This window comes from Peromyscus eremicus, chromosome 5, assembly GCF_949786415.1.
Source record: "Peromyscus eremicus chromosome 5, PerEre_H2_v1, whole genome shotgun sequence".
NCBI classification, from domain to species: domain Eukaryota; kingdom Metazoa; phylum Chordata; class Mammalia; order Rodentia; family Cricetidae; genus Peromyscus; species Peromyscus eremicus.
In genome coordinates this window covers 96,921,267-96,944,204 of record NC_081420.1, presented here as the reverse complement: position 1 = coordinate 96,944,204, position 22,938 = coordinate 96,921,267, and the positions used below count along the sequence as shown (strand labels likewise).

At 46.5% G+C, this 22,938-nt stretch overlaps 1 protein-coding gene across 1 annotated transcript in view; it reads right to left on the bottom strand.

Moving 5' to 3' along the window:
- Positions 1–12,184: 12,184 nt before the first annotated feature.
- The window catches only part of Glg1 (golgi glycoprotein 1), a 109,452-nt gene continuing 98,698 nt past the window's right edge, over positions 12,185–22,938 (bottom strand). Inside the window, exons 19-26 of the mRNA XM_059263989.1 lie at positions 22,623–22,760; positions 21,017–21,140; positions 20,017–20,159; positions 19,777–19,878; positions 19,095–19,202; positions 16,091–16,211; positions 15,232–15,338; positions 12,185–13,476 (exon numbers count right to left, since the gene is read on the bottom strand). Coding sequence (XP_059119972.1) covers positions 13,309–13,476; positions 15,232–15,338; positions 16,091–16,211; positions 19,095–19,202; positions 19,777–19,878; positions 20,017–20,159; positions 21,017–21,140; positions 22,623–22,760 — 1,011 coding nt within the window. The 3' untranslated portion in view covers positions 12,185–13,308. The remainder of the gene's footprint in view (positions 13,477–15,231; positions 15,339–16,090; positions 16,212–19,094; positions 19,203–19,776; positions 19,879–20,016; positions 20,160–21,016; positions 21,141–22,622; positions 22,761–22,938) is intronic.

Here is a 22,938-nt window from a genome sequence, read left to right as displayed (position 1 = left end):
GTCCCTGCCCAGTGGGGATGCAGTACCTCTCACCATGCAGGCAGGCACGGGAGCCAACTTTAACAAATAATACTGCTGGAAATGCTGAGCCTGATTCCTTAGAGGTCAGCTGGTAACACCCCAGAAAATAAACCAGAAACTCATTTGTAAGTATTCTAAGAAGAAAAAAATAGTCACCAAGAAATATAGGCATTCTAAAGATTTTACTTGAAATGTGTGTGTGTGTGGGGTCCCCTCTCCCAGAGAAGAATACTTTTTTTTTTTTTTTTTTAAGGTAGTGGGCCTTTCCTCTCCATCAAATGAACTAGAAACTGGTTAAACTGCACGTGGTGGTGCAGGCCTGAAATCCCAGCACTAAGGAAGTGGTAAAGGCAGAAGGTTCAAGAGTTCAAAGCTAGCTTGGGTTACATGTCTCCCAAATTTAAAAGAGAAAAAAAAAAAAAAACTTACCCATTTAGAAAGCTATAAAATCGAAGAAAAAAATTATTTCAGAGAAACTAAAATGCTTTAAAATGACTTTCATTGTTTTAATTGTAGCCTTGCCTAATTGTCCCCTTCAAGGTAAAAACAAGTCTAGGAATGTCTTTAAAGACAGAAAAGTATAGCTGGGCATGGCGCACACCTTTAATCCCAGCATTCAGGAGGCAGATGCAGATGGGTCTCTGTGAGTTCGAGGCCAGCCTGGTCTACAGAGGGAGTTCTAGGGCTATACACTGAGAGACCCTGTCTTGAAAAACAAAAACAAAATATCCAACCAAACAACAACGAAGCCAACAAAGCAAACAGATCATAGAGTATAAATCACAATTATACACACCAAGGCGCATGCTGGCTTACAATACACCATGCTGGGCTCTTGAAAGGTATTTTATAAGACATTCATGTCCCTGCTAAGTACTAAATAGTTTAACTTTAAAAAAAATCTCTTCAAACAACTCAAATTTTAATGCAACAAGCTTCTAAGGTCATCAATTTGCCCCAAGTCTAAACATAGTTTTAAGACATTGACATTTAATGTTTGTACACACAGTGTATATGTGGAAGTCAGTGGACAAATTACCAGTTCTTTCCTACCATGAGGGTCCTTGGGGATCAAACTCGGGTCCTCAGGCTTGGTGGCAAGCACCTTTTGCTAAACCAGCTCACCAGCTTACCTTAACCAGAGGCCAGATTAAGGACACACCCAAATTGTCCCACAAACCTGAGAGCTACTTATCTTTTGGGGGTCCTAACTGGATCAAGACTTGTACCCAGACTTAGTTGCATATATCTGTAACCCCAACATCTGGGAGGTAGCTAGGAGTTTAAGAACAGTTTCAACTGTATAGTGAGTTGGGGGCCACCTTACGTTTTTGTTCTTTTGAGATGGTTTTACTGTGTAGCCCTGGCTGGCCTGGAACTCATTCTGTAAATCAGGCTGGCCTCAAACTCATAGATCTGCCTGCATCTGCCTCCTGAGTGCTGGGATTAAGGATGTTCGCCACCATTGCCCGGCCAGACTCTGTCTTAAAGAATAAAATTATAGCTGAGAGTGGTGGTGTTTGCCTTTCATCCCGGCACCTTTCATCCCTGGAGGCAGAGGCAGAAGGATCTCTGAGTTTTGAGATCTACAGAGCTAGTTCCAGGACAGCCAGGGCTGTCTTGAAAAAATAAAATTGTATCCCAAACCAACCCATCAGCTACAGCTGCACACAACTCTTGGAAAGCATTAGCTCTGTATACATCAACCCCTGACCCTCCCAGAGGACTACCCACTCCCTGATCTCTTTCCTTGTAGTCTCCCCAACTTTGCATTAGTCTCTGACCCTACATCTCATAACATGGTTACTAAAATCCATGCTCTCTTTGTAGTCAATAGGTTTTGACCATTTCAGAGTAAGAGCTATTTTAAAGCATAAAGCAAAGGCACCAAGCTTTGAATTGAATCTGTACACATTTATGTTGCCTCAGCACTAGTGTGTGTATAAAAACACAGAGACTTGTTTTGGGGTTGGTGATTGACCCCAGGGCCCTGCAGGTGCTAAACACATTCTGCCAATTAGCTACACTCAAGTCCCTGCTGGATGTTCTCACAAGCCAATCTCATTGTCCTTTGAGTTTTAAGGTTCCATGTTCCTAGTTGTTTTTTAGGATGGATACAGAAATAATGCCCCATACAGATGCTTCCTGGCAACTGCTTCCCTTTGGGCAGAGCTTTGATTGTGTTCGTTTCCTAATGGTCCAGCTTACATGACTGCATAAGAGCCAGTGATCACCCCTTGGTGGTGGCAGTGTTACTTACCTAGGGTGACTTGTATGGGCTTGTTTTAATCTCACCGGCTGGGACTGAAGACATAGTTCTGTGGAAGGGGACTTGCCTACCATTCTCAAGACTCTTGAGTTTCACGTCTGGCAGTACAAAAACCTACACAAAGTAAACATTAAGCATCAGAACTCCCGCTGTCCCAACTCTGGCACACCTGCCCTATGAAGGTGACCAATCTCAGCAGTTTCTGATTTATTCTCCATTCCTTAAGGAAGTAAAGGGATAAAGTGGATACTTGCATACTTTCTAATAAAATCATCACACATGCACTCATTGTTTTCTTCATTTAGTAGTTACCCCACAGGGCGTTGGCCACCTGGTAGACGAATGTTTTCCCATTTTAGCCAAGATTTTCAAGGGCTTGTCCCCAAAAAAATAAATAAAAATCGACCCACCAGAAACACTACTGGGGATGTCTTTTGTGATGCCTGGATGGGTAATTTGGAGAGAAAACATCACAAGTTTTCATGGCCATCTTCATGTGTCTAGGCTTGCAAAATTTCTCTACAGGGGAGCAGGTGACTGAAGTGACACCCGATACTGAGTGGTGGGAGGTAGACACATGACCGGCTGTTTCCCTCCCCCTCACCGCTGTTGATCAGTTCTCCTTGCTAAGTTCCCAAAGCAGCACAACCAATGCCAAGATTTGTCCTCAGTGGTTTCTCAAAACCAACAGTAAACCTTTGGGCACACTCAAGAGGATTGCGTGGAGAGATGGCTCTGAAGAACATTTGCTGTTCTTCATATAACTGGATGTTTTGCCTGAATATATTTTCTTTTCTTGGAGCAAAGGATCAAACTCAGGGCCTTGTGCTTGCTAGGCAGGCGCTCTACCACTGAGCTAAATCCCCAACCTGCCTGCATGTATTTTTGTGCATCATGTGTGTGCCTTGTGCTCAAAGAGGCCAGAATGATGACATCAGATCCCGTGGGACTGCAGTTACAAACAGTTGTGAGTTGCTGTGTGGGTGCTGGGAACTGAACCCAGGTCCTCTGGAAGAGCAGCCATTGCTCTCAACCAATGAACTGTCAGAATTCTGCCCTCCAGCTACATGACTGTTCAGGAGTTAAGCAAAGGGTCTTGTGTCTTACGTTATCAGTGTGTGCTGGTCACAATCGGCGCCTTAAAAAAGCTAGAAGCAGACCCCACTCTCTCTCCTGTTCTGCTCAGCTCTTTCCCCCTACCCAATCTTCTTTCTCTCTCTTTCCTCCCCAAGTCTGGTCCTTTTGTTCCTTCTCCTAATAAAACTCTCCGCTACTAAGCAACCGGGTTCTGTCGTGACTGTGACCTTTCCGCCGGTAACCATCGCCACCACCAGCACCATTTATCATTCATTTCACTGTCTTTCCAGCCTACACTTTCTGCTCTTGGAGAGGACCTAGGTTCAGGTCCCAGCACCCACATGACCTCTTACAACCCTCTGTAAATCCAGTTCCAGGGGATCCATAACTTCTGACCTCTATAGACACTAGACATTCAGAGTGCACACACGTACATGCAGGGAAAACGCCCATGCTCACCCTTTTTATTTTTTCAAGACAGGGTTTTTCTGTGTAGCCAGGGCTATCTTGGAACTCTGTAGACCATACTGGCCTTGAACTCAGAGATCCACCTGCTTTGGCCTCCTGAGTGCTGGGATTAAAGAAATGTTCCACCAACGCCTAACTCTACCCTTTACTTTTTTTTTTTTTTTGTATGGTTCTATGTGTGAGTGAATGTGGGCTTTGAATGCTGTGGCATGTGTATGGAGGTCAGAAAACACAGCAAAAGACCCAAAGTAGCTATGAGAGTTTGATAGGTTGGGGTGAGAAGCTTGTCTAGCAAGGCTCTGAGGCTCCCTAAGAGTCAGCATGTGGTGGCGCATGCCTTTAATGCCGGCTCTCGGGGAGGCAGAGGCAGGTGGATCTAAGCATGTTCCAAAAGGAAAGAAACATCCATCCGGGAGGGAAGCTCAAGACTCAGGAGGTTCTAAAGGGAGGCTCAGTAACACTCAGGAACTAAACAATTCAAAGACCCCAAGAAGACCTTGAAACTGGCCAGACACACAAGGCTCCTACCTCCCCGAGCACATATTAGCAATGAGGCCGCTGAAGAGACCCAGACCGGCTGCTGAACTGTCTGAAGAGACGCTCTCCAGCCTGTCCAGGTGCCTGTAAGTTGTGTGGTGGGCCCAAGACTACACCTTGTTATACAGGAGTTTGAGTTCCTGATCCTCCTCCTGGCCTCCACCTCCTCAGTGCTGGGCTACGACAACTAACTGGCTTTGGTTCCTGAGTTTTTTACATGAATCTAGTGTTCTACCCCTGCCTTTGGTGATACTTTGTGCTCTAACAAATAAAGCTTGCCTGGAGATCAGAGAGTGCAGGGCTAACCACTAGAGGCCAGGCGGTGGTGGCACACACCTTTAATCCCAGTACCTGGGAGGAGGGAACAGGAAGTGATATGGCTGGGCAGAGAGAGGAAGTGATAAGGCAGGGTGGATTTAGGAGCTTGGCGTTTTCAGTCTGAGGATCCCGAGAGGTAAGAAGTCTTTCTAGTGGCTGGCTGCTCTGCTTCTCTGATCATCTGCTTTCACCCTGATATCTGACTCCAGGTTTTTATTATTGAGACTAATTAGAATTCCTGCTACATCTGCCCCCATTTATTCCCTTATCCTCTCCCCTTTTAAAGACAGGTTCTCTCACCTGGTGGTGGTGGCACACACCTCTAATGCCAGCACTCGGAAGGCAGAGGCAGGCAGATCTGTGAGTTAGAGGCCAGCCTGGTCTACAAAGTGAGTTCCAGGACAGCCAGGGCTATACAGAGAAACCGTCTTGAAAAAAAAGCATAAAAACAAAAAAACCAAAAACAAACAAAAAAGGGTCTCATGCATCCCAGGTTAGCCTCTGACTCCTTGGATGTAGCCAAGGATGACCTAGAGCAGTGGTCCTCAACCTTCCTAGTGCTGTGACCCTTTAACACAGTTCCTCATGTTGTGGTGACCCCCAACTACACAATTATTTGTGTTGCTACTTTATAACTGATTTTACTCCTGTTATGAATTGTAATGTAAATATTTTTGCAGAGAGAGGTTCACTAAAGAGGCCTTAACCCACACGTTGAGAACCCCTGGTCTAAAGCTTTGGTTCCTGCTGCCTGCTCCTCCTGAGAGCTGGGGTTCCAGATGTGTGACAGTCTGCTTGCTTGTATACACTGCTGGGGAACCACCCCAGGGCTCCAACCATTTAAAGCACAGGTTTAGTAAACTTACAAATTATGCAACGACCACAATAATCTAGTTTTACATTTCACCAGTCCAGTAATATTTCTGTGTGTCCCTTTAGGGTTGTTTTAATATTGACCAGGTTGGTCTTAAGAAATGGGCTCAAGCCAACCTCCTATCTCAGCCTCTAGAGGAGCTGGGACGACTTCATTTCTATTACTTAAAACATTATTTTGGGGGCTGGAGAGATAGCTCAGTGGTTAAGAACACTCATTTACTGCTCTTCCCAAAGACACACATTTGATTCCCAGCATCCACATGGCCTCTAACAACCATGTATAACTGTGGTTCTAGGGGATGTGATACCCTTTTCCAGCCTTGATGGGCACTGCATGTATGTGGTGCACAAGCAAGCAAGCATGCAGGCACAGTCACACATGCTGCAGCATTACATTCTAAAATTTTCCTTATTTCATGTGTACAAGTACTTTGCACGTATGCATGCCTGTGTACTATGGACGTGCCTAGGGCCCACAGAAGAGCATTGGGCCCCCTTGGACTAGAGTTGTAGCTGGTTATAAGCTGCCATGTGGGTGCTGGGAATCAAGCCCAGGTTCTTTGCTTTTAACCAGTGAGCCATTTCTCTAGCCTTAAATGTTAAAAACAAAACTATAGAAATCCTGTGTATGTGTGCACGTGTCAGAGGACAAGCCCTGAGTCCGATTTCTCCTACTGTGTGGGCTCCAGGACTTGACCTCTAATGATGAGACTTGGAGGTAGGCCATCTTACTCAGCTGTCTTGCCAGCCCATGCGGCTATTATTTTTTTTAATTTAAATTTTTTATTTTATAAATGTTTTACCTGCATGTATGCATGTATGTGTACCACGTGTGTGCCTGGTGCCCAAGGAGGTCAGAAGGTGTTGAATCCTCTGGAACTGGGTTCCGGACAGTGGTGAGCTGCCATGTGGGTGCGGGGATTGAACCCAGGCTCTTAACTTCTAAGCTCTCTCTCCAGCTCCCCATTATTTCTTTAGCTGCCTCTCAACACATTTTCTATCTTCTGGGATAATTTTTTATTATTTTCTTCCTGATTTATTCACCGAATCATGGGTTACCTAAGAGAATTTTTTTCCCTTAAATATTTCTATGTATTTTTCCATTGTGGATCTCAACTTAGTTTCTTTGTGGTTAAAGAACATTTTTGGGTGATGAGGTCTTTCAAATGAGTAACTCAAGGTAGGGTCTTAAGTTGACAAGTGTCCCATAGAAAGAAACTGAATTCTACAGTGTTGCATAGAATATTTATGTTTTTTTCTTGTCTTTCTTGTTTGAGACAGGGTCTATGTAGCCGAGCCTGCCCTGGAACTATGTAGACAAGGCTAACCTTTGAGATCTGCCTGCCTCTCCCACCCTGATGGGCGTTTTACTTTAAGTTTCCCATTGCTTTTCCTTCCTTCATGTGTTTCTATTTCCTCCATGCATGGACGATCATTGACTTACCTGAAGAGCCTGTATTAGGGTTCATTTCATGGAAGTCTGCTAGTGACACGTTCTTTCTGATTGTCAGACCACGTCATCTACCCGCCCACCCCTATCCAAGATAGTGTCTATGTAGCTTTGGTTTCTGGAACTCACTATGTAGACCAGGCTGGCCTTGAAGGCACAGATCCACTACCTGCCTCTGCCTCCCAAGCGCTGGGATTAAAGGCCACCGCCTGGCCTCATCATTTACTTTTATGAGTCTGTGTGCCTGAGAACAGCGTCCTGACCACTTGCTGTGTACCTTACTCGCCTAGCGCTCATTTATTTCCCATCAGGCTGGCTGACCATCAAATCCCAGCACTTCTCCTGTCTCTCATCCTGTCCTTCTCACTCCAGTGCTGGGGTTACAGGCACATGTGGCCACATCTGGCTTTTACCTGGGTGCTAAGAATCTGAACTCAGGTTCTCATGCCTGTGCAGCAAGTGCACTGACCTATGGAGCCGTCTCCCCAGCTCTGTCTTTTTAAGATTTCTATTTGTGTGTGTGGATGTTTTGCTTGTTTGTATGTCTGTGCACCACGTGGGTACCGGCACCCTCGGAGGCCAGAGAGCGTTTCAGATTCCCTGGGACTCGAGTTATTGGTAGTTGTGAGCTGCCGTGTGGTGGTGCTGGGAATCAAACCCAGATCATCTGGAAGAGCACCCAGTGTTCTTAACCACTAAGCCATCCCTCCAGCCTGCCTTTATTTGAAAGGCTAGCTCCAATATGAATAAATTATAGGCTGGCAGATTTTTAAAAACTATTTGTGTATGTGAGTATGGCACAAGAGCTCCCTGCTCACGTGGACTTTAGGACAGTTTTCAGGAATCAGTTCTCTCCTTCCACCATGTGGGTCCGAGAGCTGAGTCAGGCCGGCAGGCTTGGCGGCGGCCGGCTAGTTTACCTGCTGAGCCATCTTGCAGGTGCAGGCTGTCAAGTTTAAAATGCCTTTATTGATTTTTAGATTCCATCATGTTCTCCCGTTTTGGTTGGTACCCTCTAGATCTCAGACCCTTGAGAACAAATGCCAAATGCCTCTGAGGATTGAAGCTGGCCTGGACTCCACCAGAAAAATTCTTACCCATCAAGCTTCAGAGTGGCCGCTAAGGCAGTGTCTGGGCAATGTGCTCCCTACAGGAGCTCCCAGACGGAGCCTTTGGGGCTCTAGTATTCTCTGTAAGGCAGAGCAGGCCTGGGCAAGTAAACCATATCTTCCTTATGCTGTGTGCCCAGCCACAACCTGGAACCCACCTCACAAACCCAGGCTAAAGCAACGCTGTACACACGGGCTGACGACGGCCAAAGTCTGGACAAAGGAGTTTCTGAAGTGGGGACCCACAGGCCCTCAAATCCCTCTTTGCCTTCTCTGGGTCTCTTGTCCCAAGACCTGAACAGGAGCAAGTCGCAGGAGGAGCTCTGGGCCGAGTCTACCCTTCCTCTCTCGTTCCGTATCCCATCATGACACACAGACACAATTGCTTCAAGAGTTCCCGGCCACCAGGCACATTCTGATCTTTGTGAGAATTGGTCAGACGTATCCTTCTGTTCCCAGGAAGGACACCCAGGGACCGTCCCTAGCACAGGGCAGTGGAGAGGCCCACAGCACCTCTTGTAGGGCCAAGCTACCATGTGCAGGATACTCAGAAGAGGCTGCATGCTTGTCCTCCCCGCCCCCGCCCAGGACAGATCCTTAATCAAACCTACGCGAAGAACGAGTAATTCAAGGCAAATCAGCTCAGTCAGGAAATCCAAGATGTGACTTCCAGCCCTGCCACTGCTCACTGAAAAGGGGATGGAGGTTCCGTTCCCCCAAATCCCGCAGTCTCACTTTGCTGGGCCCCGACAAGCCAGGATCCAAGGACCTCCTTGGCAAGGTCTGTGAACTTAAGTTTGCTCACAGCTCGATGAATCTGCGGTAGCAGAGCATTGTTGGGGATTCCTCCCGCTCACTACAGACAAGATTCAACAAGTACAAACCTGCAAACTCTTTATTAAATTCTCCCATTTCATCTGTACAGAAAAAAAATGCACATTATGTTCAGAATCTCAGTAACATCTTGAAATTGCACAGCATGGACATGTAAAAACAAGGAACTGCAGAGATTTTATACATAGAAAGGAAATCCATTTACAAAAGAGGCTTGTTAATTGTACTTTTTGTTTAAAAAAACAAAACCAAAATGAGAAGCAGAACCAGGTTAGCGGCCCGAGACCCGGCACAGCACTCGGTACTCTGCCTTCCCGCAGGGAAGCCCCTGCCGCCCACTGCGCGGCCAGTGAGCTGGGACCCGTGCTAGCAAAGGACTCCATGCTCTGAGGCTCGCATGTCGTTTCGGGTTGGGAAAGGGTGAAACATGACCTAGAGGCATGGTCTGCACATCTCACCTAGGGAGCTCTCCACAGCCTGGAGCTCAGGGCCCAGGAAGTGGGTAAAGATGTCAGAGAAGAGCCCTGTCAGGATCTGTCACCACCTGCTGCGCAGACAACTGTTAGCTTTGTTTTAGGGGAGGAGCCACTCCTGAGCCCACACTGCTGCCTCACTGTCTGCTCAGGGGAGTGTGTCCCTTTGAGGGTTAATCTTCGTTTGCTTACAACTCACTGTTGTCTGAGAACTGGGCAGCAAGAAGGGAAATTTGACTTTAAACTTGATTACCTTAACAGGTGAAACTGGAGAGGCCAAGGAACAGTGTGGCTGGACAGACGGCAGGTCAAAGGTACATGAGGGGAAGGGAGACCAGAAGAGCAGGTACAGCCCTTTGGGAACCAAAACCCAGCAGGGCAGAGAAATCCAAGAGGGCATTCTGAGCTTTGTGTTTTCAAATTCACAAGAAATCGAAACACAAACTTGCAAGAGGCATGTAATTCAAAAGGCCCCCAACCTTCTTCTAGTTCTATGGTCCTGACTTGGGCCGGCTGACTTCTGAGTACCGTTAGCATCCTCCTGAGATACTGAGCCTGGGGCGAGTGGGCAAAGTTTGTTTTTGTTTTGGGACGGGGAAAGACTAGGAAGGGAGGTATCTTTTCAGAAGACTTGAGACCAGCCAGGAGAGCCCAGAAATGGTACACAGCCTCTAAGGGAGCGTGGAGAGTTCTGGAAGTCACACTGATACACAAGAGTGAATGTTCTCTCAGGAAGGCCGAGGGCACTAATCATGTAACCCCGACCCAGTGTGTCTGATAACAGGGTGTCCTCTATCACTTAACTTCAGGAAACAGGAAGACATAAAGTTGGGTAATAACATTCTGCCAATTCATCTGTGACAGAGGACTCTTTCTCACCCATTTTTGGCCTCATGCTGGCCTGGATGCTCCTATCTAAAAGCAGGAGATGGTAGCCGTGGTACCTTTAATAGGTTCTGTCACCACCTGATCACTAAATGCCACTGGAGTGCCCCACCTACTAAGGATGCACTAGCTCAGCATGCTGACTTGACCCACAGCACCAGGGCTGGAAATGTAGCCAGGTGTTCTCTGAGAATGCAGAGTGTAAGGACTCCCCAGGGTCAGACTGCTGGCATGTCCTGTGACAGCAGCAACAGCAATCAAGTCCAGGGATGCACCCTGGTAAATAAATGTCTTGCTCCTGGAGTGTTCCTTCACTGGGAAAGGCCCCATCAGAGATTAGTCTGGTTCTTGACTCACTATCCAGATTTCTGAACTGGTCCACAGAGGCCCTCAGCCAGGCCTCTGATTTTCTGAAGCAGCAAAGGGTAGTGTACCACCAACAGCCCCCAAGACACTGGCATGAGCTGGCAAAGGAAGACCATCGTGACCTGGCTGCCGAAGCCTTGGCCCAAACCTCCTGACTGCTTCTGTTCTTAGGCAATGAAGTCGAACAGCAAACGCAAGGCTCAGACTTTGGCTCCCACTGCAGGGTCGGGGTTCTTGACTAGTTCATGACTATCTAATTTGTACCCATGATTGACTTATGAGGCCAGGGGCTCGAGTGCCCTAGAGCCCACTCCACTATGCCCAACAAGCTACAGAGTGGACAGCACTGGACCCCAGACAGAGACTAGAAAAACCTACTCGAGACCAGGCCTAAGACCAAGAGCCAGCCCTAAGAACTACTCCAAGGAAGATGAACACTTCCTGTACTAGGCAATTCAAGACCCTGGTAGCTATCATTTCTATTCTGACCATTTCTAATGACAAATATTGTAAGAACCTAACTCAGCAAACCTCCAAATCTACAGACAGTGAGGATTCCTGTCAGTGTAGAAACAGAAATATCAAGACATGTGAGAAGACGTATCAGAAGGGAGGCATCGGGATCAGAGCCATGACCCTACCCTAGTCTGTGACCCTGAATCACAGAGATGTCAGGGGGCTCCCTTCAACAATGTGTGCAGTTCTGGGTATCAGCCCCAGTGTGATGCTGAGACTTTTGGGGAGAGGGGCTTTAGGGACGGTTTAGCCAGTTAGCAGTGGAGGGCGTAGCTTACAGAGCAGGGATTTTAAGTCTCATCAAACTCAAGAATCCCAGGACAGGTGCTGAGAACCAGGAAGACTCTAAAAGCAATACTGAGGGAACCAGGCAGCCTAGCAAGAGCTCCCCGGGGACTCCTATTCCCCTAGGCAGGGGAATACAGCTGGCTCTGGAACTCACTGCCACCAGAAGAGCAGCAAAAAAAGAAAACCACAGTATTCAAATCAATGTCAGTCAGGTCAGACAAGGAGTAATGTGGAGAAACTGATCGAAACTGACCCAGCTTGCACTAACACACACATCTCAGGGAAGACACACACGCTCAGGTGCAGCGGGACTTGTAGGTGTAACTGAGAGCCAGGGGCAGAGAGGGACCGCAAAGGGCCTGGGTCTGTGCGGACAGTTTAGGCACATGATTTATAATACTCTGTGGACATCTAACAGGTTAATAAAATATATATTATATAAATATATCTCCTACTGTACATGCCGCCCTCCTGTACAGCCACTGTGACGCCATGGCCCAAACTCACCAAAGGTGAACTGCGCTACCCGGGTTCCTCCCTCTTACGCCCTAACCCTGTCATTTCCACCCTGGAGGAGTGAGGCAAGATGGCTGGGAATCTTGCTCCTGTAAAGCTCAGATTATGGAACATTTAGCCAGTGCCTACTAGAGTGGGTACACACAGCAAATGAACAGAATGGAAACAACAACACCACAACTAAACCCCGGAGAAAATCCTCCATCTTTTAATGTGATCACTTCCACATCCCTTCACAGAGAGGCACAAGAGCTTGTCTGGGAAGTCTGCCTGGCGTTACAGACGGTCGGGCTTCAATGCCCGTCACACATCCGAGACCAGGCTCAATCTGTAGAAGCCACCATTTCTGGCCTGTACTGTAGCTCAAAAAACACAGTGAAGTGAGTCCAACCCCTGTCCCTCCGTGCACTGCCACCCTCATCTCAGAAGTCCACACCCCAACCTAGTAACTACTTCCTGTTGAGGTAGAGAACTTCCAGGGCAACCCCAGGCTCAGACACAGGCCTTAGTGCAGATCGGTGGACAGTCCTGCTTCAGACTTCTGCTCCCCCTAGTCCACTGCCATCCACCCAGGGAGGCTCCTGCCTCTGCTCTCAAGTGGGGAGATCACAGGAACGCCCGTTCCTATGGAGCTGCGGGCAGCAGGGGATCATCTGGGGTGGGAGATGGAAGGCATCACACTGCAGCAGAAGCAAACAGGACCCAGGGCAGGCTGCTTAGTGTCCCCACTACTTGGTGAAGTCCCCTGCCTTGATGTGGCCCAAAGTTGCTTCTAGGAGAGGAACCAGACATTTCAATGATCAGGCACCGGATATGCATATCTCCTCCAAGTCCCGCTGTCACCCGCTGCATTTACATGAAAGAAATAACCCTACTGCTGAGTCAAGACTGAAGGAGACGGGCTACTATATACACTGTTTCCTTTCTTTAAAATTTTTTGTCTTTTTTGTTTTGTTTTAAAAAAATCTGAGTTGCAGGTCAGGTGTGTCGATTCTGAAGTACTGGCAGGTCTGTTGGTATGACAGAATTGTCTACAGGCAGGCAAACCCTTCGCCAACACAGGCTACCACCAAAGCAGCCAGCTGCCGATGCCGCAAGGACAGCTGGGAGGAGGAGGAGGAGGAGGAGGAGGAGGACACCGCGGATGTGGCCAAGTCTGGATGGGAAGATGCAGTGGGCACCTGATGCTGCTGCTCTACTGTGGGTGCTGGTGCCACCTCGTGGAGGGAGGAGTGAGAGGGTGCACTATCCAGGAAGGCTGTACAAACGGGCCTGGCAGGTAGTTCCTTCGGTGGTCAGGCGGCTCTACCTGTCCTTGAGCTCCCGTGTCACACGCTTAGTGATCCGTCCACACATCAGGCCAATCAGGAAGAGTATGCAGATGCTCCCACTGATCACAGAGAGGATGTAGTTCTTCGAGGGCGATGTCATGACTTGCATGGCAAGATCAGAGAAGCCGTCCGCTGGGGCCACCTGAAGGAGACAGCAGTGTGACCCTCTGAGGGGGAGCTGGGAAGGTGGCAGATTATAGCTAACTTACCACCCTGAATTCATATATATATAAAATCTATAAATTATGGTTAATTAATTTGGTTTGTTTTGTGTTTTGAGACAGGATCTCTCTTCGTCGTCCTGGCTGTCCTTGAACTCAGAGATCCATCTACCTCTGCCTCCCAAGTGCTGGGATTAATGGAGTGTGCCCTGAGACCTGGCTTTTCTTTTTTTATTATTACTTTTCTTATTTTGTGCATGCGCGTGTGTGTAGGATGTGAATATGTGGATGCACACTTGCCATGATGTACATGTGGAGCTCAGAGGACTACTCTATGGAGTCAGGTCCCTCCTTCCACCTTTAAACAGGTTCCAGGGATTGAACTCAGGTCTTTAGGTTTGCACAACAGGCCTCTTTACTCACTGAACCGTCTCGTACACTCTAGTTTACATCTACTCGTTTAAGGAGGGAGAGGGAAGAAAACCAACATAGCTCTGACCCTTTTTCTGGATCACAAACCGGCAAGTGTCCCCTGCCCAAACAGCCACAGAAAGACACAAAGAGGCGCCACCCCTCAAGTGCTGTGGAAGCACTAACAGCACCTCGTGCTGTGGACATGATGCCAGCCTGTGTGAGGTCTCTGCATGCTTTCACTCACTGCTCACACCAGCCCAGCAGGCAGACCTTACTCCTACATCACAGTGAAGACTGCAGTCTGGGGTCCTCTTGACAGTCACAAGGCTACAGATGTATTTATGCTCTTCATTGTGTTTGATGCCTTTTTATAAAACAAGGTGAAAAGCTTCGGAAAGCTGAGGCCATGTTTTATGTTTTTCTTTTTTATTGCTGCTAGAGAAAGGTCCAGGCTGGCCTCAAACTTGTGATGTGCTTACCTTAACCTCCAAACACTGGGATTATAAGCATGCACCAGACTGTGAGTATAATCATTACATTATAAGTACTTTCACATCAAAAACACTGTGTAATCATGACTTAAAAGACCAGGACCAAAAGCTTTCCTAAGTGCACACAAACTGTTCTTTTGAATATTATCCTGGAATCCTAGAAGCCTGTGATCAAGAGAAACCTGGGTGGCTCCTATGTTCATGACATATATTTAAGAACAGAGCAGGAGGTACAAGAAAGATTAATGAGATTTGCTAGTACACAATAAGCAGTGAGTCCCTCTGAGTCACTCAGCCACAACTTGAGCAGCTCAGAGGAGAGGAAAATAGTAAAGGAAGATGACTTAGTGTCTGCTGCTCCAACTAACTGGGGCTCCACAAGTGGCTTTTCTCCTTGGGGAGGAGTGAAGGGGTGGCTGCAATGATAAATGATAAATGGACTATGGGAATCTGAGTATGACAAAGAGTCCTGCTCTGACAGAGCTTTGCAGACCTAAGCTGCTGTAAGGGAGATGGTAGCTATGGGTTCAGGAACAGTTACTTTTAGAGACTTAATATATTTTTCTCTTGTTTTGTTTTTTTAGACAGTTTCTCTATGTAGCCCTGGCTATCCTGGAACTCACTCTGTAGACCAGGCTGGCCTTGAGCTCAGAGATCTACCTGTCTCTGCCTCCAGAGTGCTGGGATTAAAGGCGTGCGCCACCCTCCTGGCCTGATTTTCAGAATATATCTACTGCTAGATTTCTATCAAAGATAAGACCAGTGACGCATGTCACAAAGATGAGAACTGGCAGAAGAGGCTGCCATGTCAAAGGCTTTCTTGCTTTTTACCTTGGCTGCATAACTCCACATTTCAATTCGGTCATTGAGACGCTTTTTGCACTCAGGCTGCAACCTCACTCTCTTATCTTCCAAGGCCTCCATTAGGCAGGACATCTCTGTGGGAGAAAATGAGTAAGAAGTCTGCAACTGTACGGAAACAATTCTGTAAAATCAGGGAGAAGATTCCCGAACATCTGAGAACTCAGCTCTTCAGGACCAACCAAGTCAAACTCTTCCTGGAAACCCTGATCACGACCCCACTGGAGAGGAGTGTGGCTTTCAGTGTCAGCTGTTCACAATGTCTCACAGCTCTACTTCACGGGGTGTCCCTGGTTTAGAAACAAGCTGCCGACTACCACCTGGGTTTCAGACAGCCAGAAGCTGCCTCAGTGCCTGTTACAGACCCAGGACGCTCAGTGTAGGAAAGGGGAGAAGAGGACATAACCAGTGATTTAACTTCTTTTGGAGACAGAGTCTCTCTGGATAACTCTGGCTGCACAGAACCTCTCTCTATAGACCAGCCTGGCCTCGAACTCACAGAGATCCGCCTGTCTCTGACTCCCGAGTGCTGAGATTAAAGGTGTGCACCACTATGCTTAACTGTAACTGAATTTTTGATTCCTTAACAAATAATTCAAATTTCCTTTTCACTAAATCTTTGGCTCTGGCCGGTTCGAACCTGCAAAATTAGTTCCAAATTCACTGCCACCAAGGCCTAGCTTCACCATCAAGCAGATATCCAGGAGAGGCTGTACATGGCTGGTCTACAGCCACAGTCAGAGCAGCCACAACTGGTTACTCAAAGGGAGCAGCCTTTGCTCCTCCCGAAGGAGTTCAGACAGGGACAGAGCAAACAATCACTACTTACGCCGTCCTCGGCCAGGGGTGATGGCCGCACAGTGGTGTTTGATGTCCAGAGCACACGCTGTGTGAAGAACTGGGTCCACAAAGATGTCTGCTTTGCTCTCCTTCAACATGTTCAACACTTCCTGAAAAGGGAAGTGCACTGTGGGAAGAGCTTTGGAGAGGAAGTGGATCTGACCTGCGGGCTGTAATACTCCATAGAACACGCAAACAAACAGGCCAAAGAGGGAAGATGAACTAGAACTACTGTGGGGCAGGTGGGTGGTAATGTGGCCATATATGCACAGAGTGCAGACTTTTGGCACCCAATTTAATTTGCTAACTACCTCTGAGGAATAAACTAGGGGTTAAAGAAAGCTAAGAATAGTATGTACAAGACTGGATGACCAGGCAGAAGTTCTTGGCATTCTGGTATGCCACATTATTTTAAAGTACCTACACGTTAGTATTTTTATTAATATAATATTTACTCTGTTACTTTAGGAAAACGGAACGATGTGAAATTAAAAAATGAGACTGATGACTGAGAATTTTAATATACAGCCTATTAGTCTAATCTTCAAATTCCACTCCTCAATCTAGAGCCTGGAGAGATGGCTCAGTGGCTAAGAGCCACTTCCAGAGGACCTGAGTTGGGTTCCCAGCAGCCATGGCATCCAATGCCTCTGGCTTCCTTGGATACCTGCACTTATGTATACATACCCACATGCAGACAACACATAATTAAAAATTTTTTTTTTTCTCAACCAAATAAAGGTATGTTTTGTTTATAAAATGTTCTACTTTACTTAAGTCCTCAAAAAAAGATTTATCTGCATTAACTTTATGTGCATGTGTGTGGGTATGTGTACATAATAGTTATCTATAAAGGCCAGAGGGCACAGGACCTCTGAAGCTGGGGTTATGGGCAGTTGTGATCTGCCTGACATGGGTGCTGGGAATGAACTCCAGGAAGAGCAGCAGGTGCTCTCAACCACTGAACCATTTCTTCAGCCTACTTCTGTCCTCCTTTTTAAGTTTAAAGATGTTCTGAGCAAGAGGGATATAAACCTAGCAGACTAAAATCAATTCCACAGATACTTCATTTATGCACAGTGCAATTAATTATAAGATGCAAAGATAGACCAGAAATGTTTGTCTCTTCTCTTACTTAAAAAAAAAAAAATTGTTCTGTTTTGATAGGGTATCACTGTTATAGCCCTGGCTGTCCTGGAACTCAGAGACTTCTACCTGTCTCTGCCTCTTGAGTCCTGGAATTAAAGGTGCGTGCCATCATGTCCAGCTATTTTTTTTTTTGGCTTTTTCGAGACAGGGTTTCTCTATGTAGCTTTGCCCCTTTCCTGGGACTCACTTGGTAGCCCAGGCTGGCCTCGAACTCACAGAGATCTGCCTGGCTCTGCCTCCCGAGTGCTGGGATTAAAGGCGTGCGCCACCACCACCCGGCTTAATTTTTTTTTTTAAATGTGCATTATTAGTGTTTTGCCACAGGTGTCCAGTCCCCTGAAACTAGACTTACAGACAGTTGTGAGCTGCCATGTGGGCAGTAGGAATTGAAACTGGGTCCTCTGGAAGAGCAGTTAGTATTCATAACTGTTGAGCCATCTCTAGCCCCGGAGTTTTTAAAATCATCATTACATTTGCTTATTCTGTGTTTATGCTTGTAGAAGTCAGAGGAAGACTTAGAGTCTGTTCTCTCCTTCCACACATGGGTTCTGGGATCAAGTTGTGAGCCGTGGTGGCAAGTGCTTTTCCCTCACTTTTTCTCTTGTGATGGTGGGCACTGGATGTAGGAGCAGGCAAGCACTCTACTACTGAGCTACACCAGACTCCAGAAATGAGTTCTTGTTTTCAATAACAACAAAACCTCAAAAACCTCTCCTCAAAGCCCAAATATTGTCTAAAAAATCCTTTCTAGCCATACAGAATCATTTGTAATCAAGAAAAATGTATGGACTAGGTTTTCTTTCTTTTTCTTTACTTATTTTATTTTTTTTGTTTTTTGAGACAGGGCTTCTCTATTTAGCCCTGGCTGTTCTGGAACTCGATCTGTAGACCAGGCTGGCTGAACACTCAAGAGATCCCCCTGCCTCTGCCTCCCGAGTGCTGGGATTAAAGATGTGTGCCACTTGCCGGGCGGTGGTGGCGCACGCCTTTAATCCCAGCACTCGGGAGGCAGAGCCAGGCGGATCTCTGTGAGTTCAAGGCCAGCCTGGGCTACCAAGTGAGTTCCAGGAAAGGCGCAAAACTACACAGAGAAACCCTGCCTCGAAAAACCGGAAAAAAAAAAAAAAAAAAAAAAAAAAAAAAAAAAAAAAAAGATGTGTGCCACTGCCGGGTGGTGGTGGTGCACGCATTTAATCCCAGCACTCGGGAGGCAGAGCCAGGTGGACCTCTGTGAGTTCGAGGCCAGCCTGGTCTACAGAGCAAGATCCAGGACAGGCTCCAAAGCAACATAGAGAAACCCTGTCTTGAAAAACAAAACAAAAACAAACAAACAAACAAACAAAAATATGTGTGCCACCACCACCAGCTTACATTTCTCAATCAGCTCTTACCATTCCTCAAAATGTGGACTTGATCACTTTTAGCAGAGGAGATACACCCACATCTCCTCCTCTTCTTTTCTTCCTTTTAATGCTATAATACCAACTCCTTAGTAATCAAATACAAGCTGGGCGTGGTGGGGCATGCCTTTATTGCCAGCACTCAGGAGGCAGAGGCAGAGGCAGGCAGATCTCTGAGTTCAGGCTAGTCTGGTCTAGACAGTGAGTCCAGAACAGCCAGGGCTATAAAGAGAAACCCTGTCTTGAAAAATCAGGGGAAAAAAAAAGTATTCAAATATAAAATATAAGCCTTCCTACCCAGCATTCTATGTTGTTACTTCTTTCCAAACCATTATATGGTCCTTGACCATTAATCTATGGCTCTCTTCCAATAAATAATGGAAGGGAACCAAAAGGAAAAAGAGAAAAAAGGCAGGAGACAGGCAAGGATGAGGGTGTGGCTACCTTTTTACATAGCTCTGTCTTGATCTTGAGCAGGTTGACCTTGAGGCATTCTTCCACTTGGCCCGTCTGCTCCTGGGCTGCTGCTTCTTCAGCACACAGGCTGGCAATCTGCTCAGGAGACAAGAAAACGGGGCCACCCTCCTGAGGAACAGCTGGCTTCCAGAGAACATCAACCCTGTCAAATTAGCCCTGAATACATGGTGCCTGTTGCTGACTCTGAATGGGCCTGCTCCTCAGGTACAGGGGAGAGACAATGCCACTATCTTCGGAAACCTAGGTCCTAAACATATCAATCTTGATTCTCCCAAACGTGCCCAGGGTTCTGCTAACAGCTTCCTAGTGGAGTGTGCACTCCTTTATCTGCACTGGATGCTCTGTTCTCCTTTTACAGCTCAAAGACTGCTAATTCTGAAAGAGGTACATTGTTCTGGGACTTGTCATAAAGGAGAAAGGTCAAATAGCCAAATAAAATACTAAAAGCAAACACTTAACACATGGCTCATGTTTACAACTTGATGCCTACTGCATGTGACATACACCCACAGACTTTCTAAGCATGATCTTCAGAGAAGAGACTAAACAACTTTCTTTGGACAGTTTTAAGAGCAACCTAAGCAGGGCTCCTCAGGGGGCCTTTTCTAGCCAAAAAGATCAATAATTTCCAAGGACAGCCACAGCTTACCTCATCTGAGCAGTGCAGCTGAAGCTGAGGGTCCAGGCGGTAATCTAGAGCAGACTCCTGGATGATGATGCGGATCTGGTCCTCACAGTCTGAAGACAGGCGCTACAGACAACCAAGGGAAACCCATCAGCCCACCCGAGAGCATCGGGGCTTAGATGAGCCCTAACACCCCAGCTTGGGGAAGGACAACAGGAGTATGCTAGTCATGTCTACGGGGAAAACGCTCATCCAGCTCTGTACCTGGTCAGCATATCTCAGCTTGAGGCATGAGATGACTTGGCCTTCTAGCTCCGAATCATCCTTTGCCTTGGTCAGGATACCATGACAGAATTTAGGGATGTCAGCTTTACAGGCTTTCCTTAGCACGGGGTTTAAGCGGTAATCTGGAGTAAAAACGTGTCAGTATATGATAAAATAGTTCACCTATAAATTTTCACAGATTTTTGGAAATTCACCTTTCATAAGGGGACATAGAAGGTCAACAGTCATGGATATAGTTTTATATAAACTATATATTTGTTGAGATGGTAAACGGCAGCAGAGAAGTTACCATGCCAGGGCTGCTGCTGTTTTTGAGGAAGGAAGGGCTCCCTACAGTTCAAGGATAGATCCCTCAGAGCAGGGAAGGCATGGCAGCAGGCCTGCTAGTCACAATCCTCCTGCCTCAACCTTTCAAGTGCTAGGATTAAGTGTGTGCTACCACGCCCATCTTTCCAATGTTGCTAATCAGCAATGCGACTCAGTTCTAGAGCACATGCTGGTTCTCAGGATCCTTCAACTCTGCAGCATCTCTTCGGGGTTCTCTGGTCCAGTGTTTAAAGCCAACAACAGAAACCTAGCCCATAATAGACACTTTTGAAAGCATCATGAAAAAAAAATCTAACACTTTTGTCCACTAAGCTACAAGCTTTCCTAGTCAAGAGCTGAAATTTCCCTTCTGAAAACAACTGCCCATGTTCATGACGTTTGAGTAAATTTGAGGGATTCCCTTTCCTAGGAACCCTAATGCTCATTCCTTCTCTATATTTTTTAAGAGCAGCTGTCCAGATTTTCAGCCTTCTTCCCCTGACCTTCATTCTAATTTTCTGGCTAGTCTTCAAAGGAGAAGGGGTGCACTGCTCACATGCAGGCCCCTCTCTTCAAATCCATGAGCTACATGGCACCCAGAGGTAACAACATGTTGACCAGTTCCACTCGGGCTACACTCAATGGGACCAGGAGAGCTGAGCCATGATGGTACCTGTGTTCTGGGTGATTTGGCGCTTGGTTATCATCTGTTTGCATTTGGGATCCATCAATTCACTGTTTTTATTCTGCTTCAAGCACTGTAACATGGTTTTAGAATCTGCTTCTGGACAGAACCGCTGCAAATAAACAGAATTATATGAAAAAGGCTGGGTTGGGGATTTAGCTCAGTGGTAGAGTGCTTGCCTAGCAAGCGCAAGGCCCTGGGTTCGGTCCTCAGCTCTGGAGAAAAAAAAAAAAGAAAGAAAGAAAGAAAAAGGCTGTATCAAACTAGCACCTAATCTATCTGTGATTACTTTTACATCTACCTGGGAGCTCATGAAAGCACAAGACAAAGGCATTGCTTGGCATGAGCAGGGACCAGCTAAGTACCAGCTGGTACCCAGACCCAGGGTCCCTTGCTTACTTTTCCCCTACTGCCAACACTGGTTACCTTCTGCATGGGTGTGTTCCTATTACTATGGCTATGTTATAGTCTAGGCTATCTCACAATGCACTTACTGTGCGAGTAGGATTGAACACGTACCAGGTGCCATCCAGCCCTCAGGTCTTAGCTACCCAACCACAGTGGCAGAATTTAGAAAATAACTATTAACCAATGTGAACTGGGATCTGGGGTAAGGCTACATGTGGTTTACCTTAAGTGTAAGGGCGAGGTTAGCTCTATACTCTTCTTACTGTCCTTAAATGAGAGCTCAGTTTTGGACTGGTAATGAACTCCACCTCATTTGCTAACCTATGTGTCTGTGTCACAGTGCCTCAAGCTCTGGTTAGGACACTTTACCACCAAGTCCCCTTGCTTGTTGTAGTGTACACGTTCTTCCTCCCTCCCTTCTCCCTGTGTGCATGCACACACACACAAATAAATAAATAAACATGAAATTTTCACCGACATTACTGGTAGGATCAGCACTGTATATTAAAGGAAAGCTGAAATGCAGTTTTATTAACATTTCTTTGCATTTCCTTAAGTTTAATATCTTTGTATACACAGATAGGTTAAGAACATTCACTGGAGGATTATTTGAAGCAAAAGAATGTGCAGAATAAAAACACATTTGCATGGCTAGAGATGGCTCAGTGGTCAAGAGCACTTGCTGTTTTTGCAGAGGACCTGGGTTTGGCTCCCAGCACCCATGTGGCATCTTATAACCCCTTGTAACATTGGGTCTAGAAAACCCCATGTCTCAGTGGGTCTCAGGCATGTACATGGTGCCCATTCATACATGTAGGCAAAAGACTCATACACATAAAATAAAATTAAAAAATCTTGAAAAGAAAAGAAACATCTTGAGCGTGGGAGATGATCTGATGAAGACTCTAGATTGTGGCTTTCTCAACACACCCATCCTTTCCATCTATTAGCTCAGCTCTGTGATTTTTCCAACTTGAGCAGTATCCACATTGCCTGGAGGGCTTATGGACGCTCTGTTTACTCCACCCCCAGAGATTCTGGGGGCTCAAAAATCTACAAGTTGGCAGGTAAAGGAAATGCCACTGGACTACAGACCAGAGCTGAGGGAATCACCATGTTGGCTGTAACAGGATACAATGGAAAAGGGTTCATGCTGTCATTGTTACATAGGTCACCTGTTCCTTACCTTAATCATCTGCTTGCAGACTCGCATGAGTGTATAGTCTAGTTCTGGGTCCATCATCTCTGTTTCCTGAAGCTTAAATACTTTCTGGTGGCAACGAGTACTTAGCTGCTTCTTGTTTTCTTTCAGACACTCAATAATCTATGATGTAAGAGTTATGGGTGAGTTAGGAAGTACCAATCAGGAACTGATAGTTCATCTATTAACTGACGACAGGAATGGATGATGTAAGAGTTATGGGTGAGTTAGGAAGTGTATCGGGGATTGAAACTCATCTGTTTTGACCGTAACCCTCAATTCAGTGAAGTGAACGGCACTG